This window comes from Mustelus asterias, chromosome 5 (assembly GCF_964213995.1).
Source record: "Mustelus asterias chromosome 5, sMusAst1.hap1.1, whole genome shotgun sequence".
Lineage (NCBI taxonomy): Eukaryota > Metazoa > Chordata > Chondrichthyes > Carcharhiniformes > Triakidae > Mustelus > Mustelus asterias.
Window position 1 is genome coordinate 11,755,621 of NC_135805.1, and position 12,757 is coordinate 11,768,377.

Below are 12,757 nucleotides of genomic sequence, written 5' to 3' on the forward strand. Positions count from 1 at the left end.
TGGAGTTTGCACATTCTCCCCATGTCTGCATGGGTTTCCTCCGGCTGCTCTGGTTTCCTTCCACAGTCCGAAAGACGTGTTGGTTAGGTGCAGTGACCGTGAAGGAATGGTGATATATTTCCAAGTATATTTGCATGCTAAATTCTCTCTGTGTACCCGAACTAGCGCCAGAGTGTGGCGACTAGGGAATTTTCACAGTAATTTCACTGCAGTGTTAATGTAAGTCTACTTGTGACACTAATAAATAAATTTAAACTTCTCCCTGGCAATTGTCTAAAGATGAACCAGAATGTTTGCAACCTTATTGTCATCTCTGACCCCATATTCATGTTAACATGAAGATCGCCAATTTTTGTTTCTGTACCTGCCTCAGCTCTTATGCTGCTAAAACACTCATCCATGTCGTTGTCACTTATTGACTTGACTACTCCAATGCACTCCTGTCCAGCCTCCAATCTGTAGGTAAACTGTAGGTCATCAGACTCCACTTTTGTACTAAGTTGTATCAAGTCCCATCCTTTCATTCTTGCATGGGATGTGTGTGTTGCTGGCAAAACCATGTTGCCCATCCCTAACATCCTTCGAAATTGATGGTGAGCCACTTCATGAACCATTGAAACCCATCTGATGTAGGTACACCCATCGTGCTGTTGGGAAGGGAGTTCTAGGATTTTGATCCAGTGACAAGTGGATCTGGTTTCAAGTCAGGATAGTTTGTGACTTGGAGGGGAACTTGCAGGTGGTGTTCTTGTTCATATGCTGCCCTTGTACATCTTGGCTAAGGTTGCAGTTTTGGAAGTTGGAGTATTGGTGAATTGCTGCAGTATATCTTGTAGATGGCACACAGCTGCTTCTGTGCGTTGGTGGTGGATGTTGGAAGGTGATGGAAGGGCTTCCAATCAAGTGGGTTTCTTTGTCCTGGACAATGTTGAGCTTCTTGATTGTTGTTGGAGCCACATTCATTCAGGTGAGTGCAGAGGATTCCATTAGACTCCTGACTTGTGCCTTGTAGATGGTGGACAAGCTTAGGGGAGTTCGGAGGTGAGTACCTTGCTGCAGGATTCTTAGGCTCTGACCTGCTCTTGTAGCCCCACAGTATTAAATGGCTGGTCCAGTTCAGTTTCTGGTCAATGTTAATAATGAGAGATTCAGCTATGGTAATGCTGTTGAATGTGAAGGGAAGATAGTTAGATTCTCTCTCATTTGAGATGGTCATTGTCTGGTACTTGAGTGGCGTGAATCTTCCATTATCCTTGTGTTCGCTGACATTACTTTTTAGCTACAAGCCACCTTGATTTCCCCTTTTTTAACATCTCCATGACTTTGCCACTCCCTTTCCCTATAATCTCCAGGTCCACAATCCTTGAGAGATGTGCACAACTCCAGTTCTGGCCTCTTGAGCATCCCCGATTTTAATCGCCGTATCATTGGCTCATGTGCCATCAGCTGTCTAGATCCTATACTCTTGTATTGGCTGCTTGAACCTCTCTTCACTACTCCTTTAAGACCCTTTTAAATCATACCTCATTAACCAAGCTTTCAGTCATTTGCCCTAACGTAAGGTTGGGTGTTTCGTTTGTTATCACTCCTGTGAAATGCCTTGGAATGTTTTACTGCATTGAAGGGGCAATATTAAAAATACAAGTTGTTTGCTTATTCCTGTAGATTGTAGGGAAAGAAACTCTTAGCAAGTTAGACTTGTACAGTTTTGATATTTATGGGCGGCACGGTAGCACAGTGGTTAGCACTGCTGCTTCACAGCTCCAGGGACCTGGGTTCGAATCCTGGCTCGGGTCGCTGTCTGTGTGGAGTTTGCACATTCTCCCCATGTCTGCGTGGGTTTCCTCCGGGTGCTCCGGTTTCCTCCCACAGTCCAAAGATGTGCGGGCTAGGTTGATTGGCCATTCTCAATTGCCCCTTAGTGTCCCGGGATGCATAGGTTAGAGGGGTAGTGGGTAAATATGTAGGGATATGTGGATAGGGTCTGGGAGGGATTGTGGTTGGTGCAGACTCGATGGGCCGAATGGCCTCTTTCTGCACTGTAGGATTCTATATCGATGTCCTGGGAGGGTATTAGACACAGCAAGTACTCTTGAGTCCAACACAAGGTAAAATAGTGTGTATTGTGTAAATTTGGAGCATACAAGCAGCATGATTGAAAAATGAAAGAGCATTGACAGCAGTATCATTAACATAAAAAAAACAAGAAAGGATGACGGCGAGAGGTGAGAGAATTGGACAGCAAACATGAGATTGATCATTGAGTGTGAGGGACGTGTGAAATGAGCCTACACCGTTATCAGTCCTGAGTGAATTTAGGTTTTCAGTTGTTGAGGGAAATCAAGTTTCTAGAAGGCCACTTCGAAGATGTACCCTGAACACCTGCAAGAGTGGAGTGGAGCCACAGAAGAAACCTAGTGTGATTTTTGCAATGACATAGATGTAAGAATTTAATTTGAGATTGAAATAGATTAAAAGCTAGAATGTGGGGATGAAACAGTAGAATTCCCACTTTTGGTGAATTGTGCATTGGTGAAACATTGAGTTTGGCCGTGAGATGCTTCCAGTGGTTCTTTGGCAGCCTTTCTAGTTAGAAACGGTCATTTTGTAAGGTAATGAAGGTAGCTAATGTTGATTGAACGATATGGTTTTCTTAGGATTGAAAAAGTTTTACTGGTTAATTTAAAGAAAAGTTACAACTTTGCCAATTTTATTCTGTAGAATCATTGGACCGCAGCAAACAGGAAGAACAAAAGAAAGATGCTACTGAAGAACAAGGAGGAGAGAAGATGAATGATCAATCAACGAGAGGATTGCCGTCTTCAATCTTCACCAAGGACACACGACATTCAGAGAGCAAGCAGGAGGAAGGTGGAGGCCAAGAGCCACAGGGAAAGACACAATCTGGATACCTTGCAGAAAGTGTGGCATTTCAAAAGCGAAAGGAGGAGGAGGGTGAAGAAATAGCGAGAGGACCAGGTTTTCCAGACATTGTCAAAGAGACTGGGAAAGACCATCCCATTTCAGAGATCGCAATAGGTAAAGAGAAAGAGGAAGCAACAATAGAACTACCTTCCTCAAATTTTACTGAGATTGAAGGACATTCAAAACGAACATGGGATGAAATGAAGGGGAATGGGGAGGATACAGGAACACCAACTGCAAATATCACAGGAAGGGTAGAAGAGATTCAGAAAGCAACTCCTACTCTGGTGAGTGGCAGCCTCAGAGAGCACGAGAAAAAAGCACCCTCCCCAAATGTTGGAGGGAGGTTGAAAGAAGAGAAGGCTTGGAGGGAACTGCATATCCTGAACACCAGTGAGCAAGTAGAGGAAGCACAGAAGGAACCTTCTGTTGTGACTTTTACAGAGAACGTGGCAGAGTCTGATGGAAAACACACTGCAATGGAAAGCTCATTGAAAGGAAAGCAACAGGAGACAGAAATTCCAGCAGCAGGAGGTGATAAATGGGCCCATTCGGAGGTGGAAATAGGTGAGTGAAAAGTAACTGCTGATTGCATGGAGCCAAGTCTTGAAGTAGCAGTTTATAAAGTGTAGAAAAATCCTCTAACTTAGATCAGCTGAATTCATTGTTCAAACTTGTTATTTCCTAGAGTCTCAAATCTTGGAGTTGTGTCGGGGAAGCAGTGGCGGAGGGTAATGCTCTGGGGTTTGAATCCCACCACGGCAGCTGGTGAAATCTGGAATTAAAAGTCCAATGATGATCATGAAACCATTGTTGTAAAAACCCATCTGGTTCACTGATGTCCTTTAGGACAGGAAATTATTATTTCTTATTCAATCGTGTAACATGGGCATCACTGGCTGGCCAGCATTTATTGATGTGGAGATGCCGGCGTTGGACTGAGGTAAACACAGTAAGGAGTCTAACAACACCAGGTTAAAGTCCAACAGGTTTATTTGGTAGCTTCGTCAGGTGAGTGGGAGATCTGCTCATAAACAACAAACAGGGCATATAAAGACACAAACTCAATTTACAGAATAATGAATAATGATTGGAATGCGAGTCTTTACAACTAATCAAGTCTTAAAGGTACAGACAATGTGAGTGGAGAGAGCATTCGCACAGGTTAAAGAGGTGTGTATTGTCTCCAGACAGGACAGCCAGTGAGACTTTGCAAGTCCAGGCAAGTCGTGGGGGTTACAGATAGTGTGACATGAACCCACGATTCCGGTTGAGGCCGTCCTCGTGTGCGGAACTTGGCTATCAGTCTCTGCTCAGCGACTCTGCGCTGTCGTGTGTTGTGAAGGCCGCCTTGGAGAACGCTTACCCGAATATCAGAGGCCGAATACCCGTGACCGCTGAAGTGCTTCCCAACAGGAAGAAAACAGTCTTGCCTGGTGATTGTTGAGCGGTGTTCATTCATCCGTTGTCGTAGCGTCTGTATGGTTTCCCCAATGTACCATGCCTTGGGACATCCTTTCCTGCAGCGTATCAGGTAGACAACGTTGGCCGAGTTGCAAGAGTATGTACCGTGTACCAGGTGGATGATGTTCTCACGTGAGATGATGGCATCCGTGTCGATGATCCGGCACGTCTTGCAGCGGTTGCTGTGGCAGGGTTGTGTGGTGTCGTGGTCACTGTTCTCCTGAAGGCTGGGTAGTTTGCTGCGGACAATGGTCTGTTTGAGGTTGTGCGGTTGTTTGAAGGCAAGAAGTCAGGGTGTGGGGATGGCCTTGGCGAGATGTTCGTCTTCATCAATGACATGTTGAAGGCTCCGGAGGAGATGCCGTAGCTTCTCCGCTCCGGGGAAGTACTGGACGATGAAGGGTACTCTGTCCACCGTGTCCTGTGTTTGTCTTCTGAGGAGGACGGTGCGGTTTTTCGCTGTGGCGCGTCGGAACTGTCGATCAATGAGTCGAGTGCCATATCCTGTTCTTGAGGGCATCTTTCAGCGTATGGAGATGTCTGTTGTGATACTCCACTTCTCCAGCTTCCACCCTAAACACGTTAAAGAAGCCATCCCCTACGTATACACAGGATCTGCTCGGATGAGGAGGATCGCAACAGACACCTCCATACGCTGAAAGATGCCCTCATAAGAATAGGATATGGCGCTCGACTCATCGATCGACAGTTCCGACGTGCCACAGCGAAAAACCGCACCGACCTCCTCAGAAGACAAACACGGGACACGGTGGACAGAGTACCCTTCGTCGTCCAGTACTTCCCCGGAGCGGAGAAGCTACGACATCTCTTCCGGAGCCTTCAACATGTCATTGATGAAGACGGACATCTCGTCAAGGCCATCCCCACACCCCCACTTCTTGCCTTCAAACAACCGCAGAACTTCAAATAGACCATTGTCCGCAGCAAACTACCCAGCCTTCAGGAGAACAGTGACCACGACACCACACAACCCTGCCACAGCAACCTCTGCAAGACGTGCCGGATCATCGACACGGATGCCATAATCTCACGTGAGAACACCATCCACCAGGTACGTGGTACCTACTCTTGCAACTCGGCCAACATTGTCTACCTGATACGCTGCAGGAAAGGATGTCCCGAGGCACAGTACATTGGGGAAACCATGCAGACGCTACGACAACAGATGAATGAACACCGCTCGACAATCACCAGGCAAGACTGTTCTCTTCCTGTTGGGGAGCACTTCAGCGGTCACGGGCATTCGGCCTCTGATATTCGGGTAAGCATTCTCCAAGGCGGCCTTCACAATACACGACAGCGCAGAGTCGCTGAGCAGAAACTGATAGCCAAGTTCCGCACACATGAGGACGGCCTAAACTGGGATCTTGGGTTCATGTCACACTATCAGTAACTCCCACAACTTGCTTGGACTTGCAAAGTCTCACTGGCTGTCCTGTCTGGAGATAATACACATCTCTTTAACCTGTGCTAATGCTCTCTCCACTCACATTGTCTGTACCTTTAAGACTTGATTAGCTGTAAAGACTCTCATTCCAATCATTATTCATTATTCTGTAAATTGAGTTTGTGTCTTTATATGCCCTGTTTGCTGTTTATGAGCAGATCTCCCACTCCCCTGACGAAGGAGCAGCGCTCCGAAAGCTAGTGGCGTTTGCTACCAAATAAACCTGTTGGACTTTAACCTGGTGTTGTTAGACTCCTTACAGCATTTATTGCCCATCCTTAGTTGCCTGAGGGCAGTTAAGGGTCAACCACATTGCTGTGGCTCTGGAGTCACATGTCGGCCAGAGCAGGTAAGGACAGCAGATTTCCTTCCCAAAAGGATATGAGGAAATCTGTCGTCCTTCCCTAAAAACCTAAAAAAATGGATCCTTTTAAACCCAAACTTGGAGTGATCTCATCTCTGCTCCATTTTAATTTGATTCCCATTCATCCCATCGCTTTGCTCTTCACTGAGGTTTTAATGAAAAAAAACTTATTTTTAAACGGGAGGAGCGGATGGAAAAAACATCTGGGCTGGAATTTTACCAGCTCTCCATTGGCCTCTGGTGGGATTTTACGAGTGAGTTTAAAATCCCGGTCCTGGTGTTTATAGTTAGATTTTATCCTCTCTCAGAAATATTCCAAAGTGTTTTACCAGAAATGAAGTATTTGAAAATGCTATCGATATTTGTTATACTGACAAAATAGGCAGCCATTTTACACATACAATTCTACTAACAGCAAATGGGACAAATAGCCAGCTAATCTAAATGGTGTTGGTTTCTGCAGGAATTCTCATTGGGATTCTGGGAGAAATCCCTGTTCTTCGTGAAATAGTGCCATGGGATCTTTAGTCTTTATCAGAACAGGTGGATGGGGTCTCTGTTCAATGCCAGATTCAAACAAGGGCAGCTTCCTACACTGAAGCAATCCTTCAACACTCCACCAAAGAGTGAGCCTAGTTTATCATAGGATCCCTACAGTTCAGAAGGAGGTCATTCGACCCATCAAGCCTGCACTGACTCTCCAAAAGAGCATCTTACTCAGCCCTCCATTATTGGAGTGCAGTTCCAATAATACTCAAGAAGCTAGATAAAATCCAGGGCAAAGCAGTCTGTTTGATTGGCACCCCATCTGCAAACATTCATTCCCTACACCACTAATGGCAGCAGTGTGTACTATCTACAGAAGATGAACTGCAGGAACTCACCAAGGCTTTTGCAGCAACAGCTTCCAAACCCACGACCACTACCATCTAGAAAAACTATGGCAGCAGACACATGGGAACACCACCACCTGCAAATTCCCCTCCAAGTCACCCACCATCCTAACTTGGAACTATATCACTGCCATTCTTTCACTGTCGCTGGGTCAAAACCTTGGAACTCCCTTTTGGATAACACTGTGGGAGTACCTACACCAAACGGTTTGAGAAGGTGGCTCACCACTACCTTCAAGGGCAAATAGGAATGGACAACAAACACTGGCCTTGCCAGCAATGCCCACATCCTGTGAAAGAGTGAAAAAACATCAGGTTCATCTCACTTGTCATCCCAGCAAATCCACTGCTCTGAGTTGAGTAAGGATATTTCTCTGTCACCACAGCATGTTCCCTTCACCCCTCCAATGTTGCTGTGAGGATCACCCCCGCTTCCAACATGACTTTCATTGGAGCAAGTGAATGTATACAGTTATTTCCCGAGGAATCCACAGAACCAAAGAGGTTTTGGGATCGTAGTCTGGCTCTGCGTCTCCAAATCAAAAGTGTTAGGGTGCCATATGATCCCATGGTATATATAAAGCCAGACGAGACCCCAATAATTTTTTCTATTTTGGCATTAATGTGAGGAAAGGATGCTTTACTCCAGAAGTAATTCCACTGACAAATTAGGGATATTTTAACAAAAAAGTTTTATTCATAACCAGTTCAAGTAAACTCTAACAAAATGTAACAGTTTAACTTTTAACCATTGACAACCTTTAAACCTGAAAAGCAACAACTCTTCACACTTCTAATTTGTTACTATTCAGTTCCAATTGAGCAATATTTCTCTTAGAGACTTAAACCCCACTTCAAAAATGGTTAGCAAATTCAGGCATACTTGCTTTAACCTTTGTTAACAGCTTTGGAGCTTGCAGAGAGATTTTGTAGAGAGAGCTACTTGTGGGCTTCTATCTTTAAACAGCCCTCTCAAATTGAACTCCGCTATTTTCCACAGCTACAAGCCTAACTCCTCCTGTTTCTAATATCACATGATTATATGAGCCTATATAGCTAACTCGTCTTCCATTACTTTAATCACAAAAACACGCCAAGGGTCCTCTTACCAAAAGAGAAAATGCTGGAAAATCTCAGCAGGTCTGGCAGCATCTATAAGGAGAGAAAAGAGCTGACATTTCAAGTCAAGATGACCCTTTGTCAAAGCTCCAAAGCCAAGGGTCCCCTCCTTTGGTAAACAAAAGCTCATTAGGCCTCTGCAAATAAACACTTGCATGGCTAAAATGAGCAATTTTCCTGCGTTCTAACATCTGCTGTATTCCTTCCAAACTGACTGCTTGTAACAAAACACTGCATCTTAAAGCAATCCCCCCTTAAACATAACATATATTAACAGCACAGTATCATCACAAAAGTTATTACCTACATGGACTTCCAAAGCCTTTTGATAAAGTAACATATGTTAGGAACGTTAGCAAAATTTGAATCTACCAAGTGACTCTAGTAGGATAGATAGCAAGTTGGCTTAGGAATAGGAATTAAGGAGCTGTTGTGAATGGCTGTTTTTTTCACTGGACGGAGGTAGTTCCCCAGTGTTTTTGATAAGGATCACTGCTGTTTTTGATATATGTTAATGTCTTGAACTTGAGGTACAGGGTGGAATTTCAAAATTTGCAGATGACATGAACAAAGAACAATACAGCACAGGAACAGGCCCTTCGGCCCTCCAAGCCTGCGTCGCTCATGTGCCCAACGAGACCATTCGTTTGTATCCCTCTATTCCCAGTCTGTTCATGTGGCTATCTAGATAAGTCTTAAACGATCCCAGCGTGTCCGCCTCAATCACCTTGCTTGGCAGTGCATTCCAGGCCCCCACCACCCTCTGTGTAAAATACGCCCCCCTGACATCTGTGTTGAACCTTTCCCCCCCTCACCTTGAACCCGTGACCCCTTGTGTTCGTCACCTCCGACCTGGGAAAAAGCTTCCCACTGTTCACCCTATCTATGCCCTTCATAATTTTATACACCTCTATTAGGTCGCCCCTCATCGTCCGTCTTTCCAGGGAGAACAACCCCAGTTTACCCAATCTCTCCTCATAGTTAAGACCCTCCATACCAGGCAACATCCTGGTAAACCTTCTCTGTACTCTCTCTAAAGCCTCCACGTCCTTCTGGTAGTGCGGCCACCAGAACTGGACGCAGTATTCCAAATGTGGCCTAACCAACGTTCTATACAGCTGCATCATTATATGCCAACTTTTATATTCTATGCCCTGTCCAATAAAGGCAAGCATGCCATATGCCTTCTTGACACCCTCTCCACCTGTGCTGCCACCTTTAAGGATCTGTGGACTTGTACACCCAGGTCCCTGTGTGTGTCTATACTCCTGATGGTTCTCCCATTTATTGTATAGCTCTCCCTTACATTCGATCTACCGAAATGCATCACTTCGCATTTATCTGGATTAAACTTGGAAGTGTGAACATTCAGAAAGTTAGTAATAGACTTCAGGAGAATGTAATGACTGTCCCCTCCAGCCAGCTTCAGCAGAAGCCCTCCGTACTTTCCATTTCTTTACTCTATAATTTTTTAAATTTAAAATTTAATGCTGGAATGTGCCAACTCACGGCAGATGAAACTCAATACAGAAAAGTGTGAGGTAATGCGCCTTGGTAGGAAAATGAGAGAGAATGTAAGCTAAAGGATACAATTTTAAATGGGGTACAAAAACAGTGGGTGGGGTGTTTATGCAGGGACAGATTTAAAAATGGAATACTGGGGCTTTACAAATGGAAGCACACTAATTGCGTTAAACCTATATCAAAAACTACTTCATCCCCAATTAGAGTATTATATTCTTGCCATCACATTTTGGAAGGACATGAAACTTTAGAGAAAGTACAGAAGAAATTAATTGAGGATGGTTCCATGGATAGGGGATTACAGCTATATAGACAGACTGGAGAAACTGAGCTTAGAGTCATAGAGCATGGATGGATTTAGGTCATATATCAACAATTGAATAGCAGAACAGTTTCAAGGGGGCTGAATGGCCGCCTCCTGTTCTTGTGTTCCATTATTGGGATGTGTCTTTGACTGGAATCATGCTAAGTTAATACTTTTACTGTTTGCATTCTGGTTGGAACTCCAGAGACCTCTTCCACCCCGGACAACAATGTGATCATGGATAAAGGTCAGCAGCAGGAGCAAGGCCTGTTCCTGCCATGGATTGTCACAGTGCTGGAAGCTGCTGTCCTGCTGATCAAGGACAATGTGTGGCCTGTCGCTCAGTCACTCTTGGAGTATGTAAGTTATTTTATTATTTTCTCCAATCAACTTTCTCTCCTCCTGAGGTCCTGTGGTTCCATGGGCGCCAGTCACTTTTAGTCATAGAGGTTTACAGAATGAAATCAGGCCCTTCAGCCCAACTTGTCCATGCCGCCCCCTTTTTTAACGACTAAGCTAGTCCCAATTGCCTGTGTTTGGTCCATATCCCTCTACTTATCTTACCCATGTAACTGCCTAAACGCTTTTTAAAAGACAAAATTGTACCTGTCTCTACCACTACCTCTGGCAGCTTGTTCCAGACATTCTCCTCGTGTCTGCGTGGGTTTCCTCCGGATGCTCCGGTTTCCTCCCACAGTCCAAAGATGTGCAGGTTAGGTCGATTGGCCATGCTAAAATTGCCCCTTAGTGTCCTGAGATTTGTAGGTTAGAGGGATTAACGGGTAAAATATGTAGGGATATGGGGGTAGGGCCTGGGTGGAATTGTGGTCGATGCAGACTCGATGGGCCGAATGGCTTCCTTCTGCACTGTAGGGTTTCTATGATTCACTACCCTCTGTGTGGAAAAATTGCCCCTCTGAACACTTTTGTGTCTCTGTCCTCTCAGTTTAAACCCATGCCCACTAGTTTTAGACTCCCCTACCTTTGGGAAAAGATATTGACTATCTAGCTGATCTGTGCCCCTCATTATTTTGTAGACCTCTATAAGATCACCCCTCAGCCTCCTACACTCCAGAGAAAAAAATCCCAGTCTGTCTAGTCTCTCCTTATAACTCAAACCATCAAGTCCTGGTAGCATCCGAGTAAATCTTTTCTGCACTCTTTTTTTGGTTTAATAATATCTCTTCTATAATAGGGTGACCAGAACTGTACATAGTATTCCAAATGTGGCCATACCAATGTTTTGTACAACTTCAACAAGATGTCCCAACTCCTGTATTCAATGTTCTGACCAATGAAACCAAGCATACTGAATGCCTTCTTCACCACTCTGTCCACCTGTGACTCCACTTTCAATGAGCGATGAACATGTACCCCTAGATCTCTTCGTTCTGTAACTCTCCCCAACGTCGTATCATTAATTAAGTCCTGCCCTGGTTCGATCTACCAAAATGCATCACCTCTCATTTATCTAAATTAAACTCCATCTGCCATTCATCAGCCCAATGGCCCAATTGATCAAGATCCCGTTGCAATTCTAAATAATCTTCTTCACTGTCCACTATGCCACCAATCTTGGTGTCAACTGCAAACTTACTAACCATGCTTCCTAAATTCTCATCCAAATCATTAATATAAATGACAAATAACAATGGACCCAGCACTGATCCCTGAGGCACACCGCTGGTCACAAGCCTCCAGTTTGAAAAACAACCCTCTTCAACGACCCTCTGTCTTCTGTCATCAAGCCAATTTTGTATCCATTTAGATACCTCACCCTGGATCCCGTGAGATTTAACCTTATGCAACAACCTACCATGCGGTACCTTCTCAAAGGCCTTGCTAAAGTCCATGTAGACAACATCAACTACACTGCCCTCATCTACCTTCTTGGTTACCCCTTCAAAGAACTCAGTCAAATTTGTGAGACATGTTCCACTCACCAAGCCATGCTGACTGTCCCTAATCAGTCCTCGCCTCTCCAAATGCCTGTCGATCCTGTCTCTCAAAATACCTTCGAACAATTTACCCACTACAGATGTTAGGCTCACCAGCCTGTAGTTCCCAGGCTTTTCCCTGCAGCCCTTCTTAAACAAAGGCACAGCATTTGCCATCCTCCAATCTTCAGGCACCTCACCTGTGGCTGTTGGTGATTCAAATACCTCTGTTAGGGGACCCGCAATTTCCTTCCTAGTCTTCAACAATGTCCTGGGATACACTTCGTCAGGTCCCAGGGATTTATCTACCTTGATGCGCTTTAAGACTTCTAGCACCACCACCTCTGTAATATGTACACTCCTCAAGACATCACTATTTATTTCCCCAAATTCCCTAACATCCATGCTTTTCTCAACAGTAAATGCTGATGAGAAATATTCATTTAGGATCTCACCCATCTCTTGTGGATCTGCACATAGATGACCTTTTTGATCCTTAAGAGGCCTTACTCTCTTCCTAGTTACCCTTTTGCTCTTTATGCATTTGTAGAAGCTCTTTTGATTCTCCTTTGCTTTATCTGCAAAAGCAATCTTGTGTCCCATTTTGCTCTCCTGGTTTCTCTCTTAACTCTACTTCTACACCCTCTATACTCTTCAAGGGATTCACTTGATCCCAGCTGCCTATGCATGTCATGTGCCTCCTCCTCCTTCTTGACTGGGCCTCAATATCCTGAGCCATCCAGGGTTCCCTACTTCTAC

General features: G+C 44.7%; 1 protein-coding gene across 2 annotated transcripts in view; it reads left to right on the forward strand.

The window, feature by feature from the left end:
• LOC144493364 (transport and Golgi organization protein 1 homolog) overlaps positions 1-12,757 on the forward strand; it is a 105,919-nt gene that overhangs the window by 15,383 nt on the left and 77,779 nt on the right. For both annotated transcript variants that reach the window (XM_078212173.1, XM_078212172.1), the window contains exons 5-6: positions 2,722-3,492; positions 10,267-10,421. In XM_078212173.1, the coding sequence (XP_078068299.1) occupies positions 2,722-3,492; positions 10,267-10,421 (926 nt within the window). The remainder of the gene's footprint in view (positions 1-2,721; positions 3,493-10,266; positions 10,422-12,757) is intronic.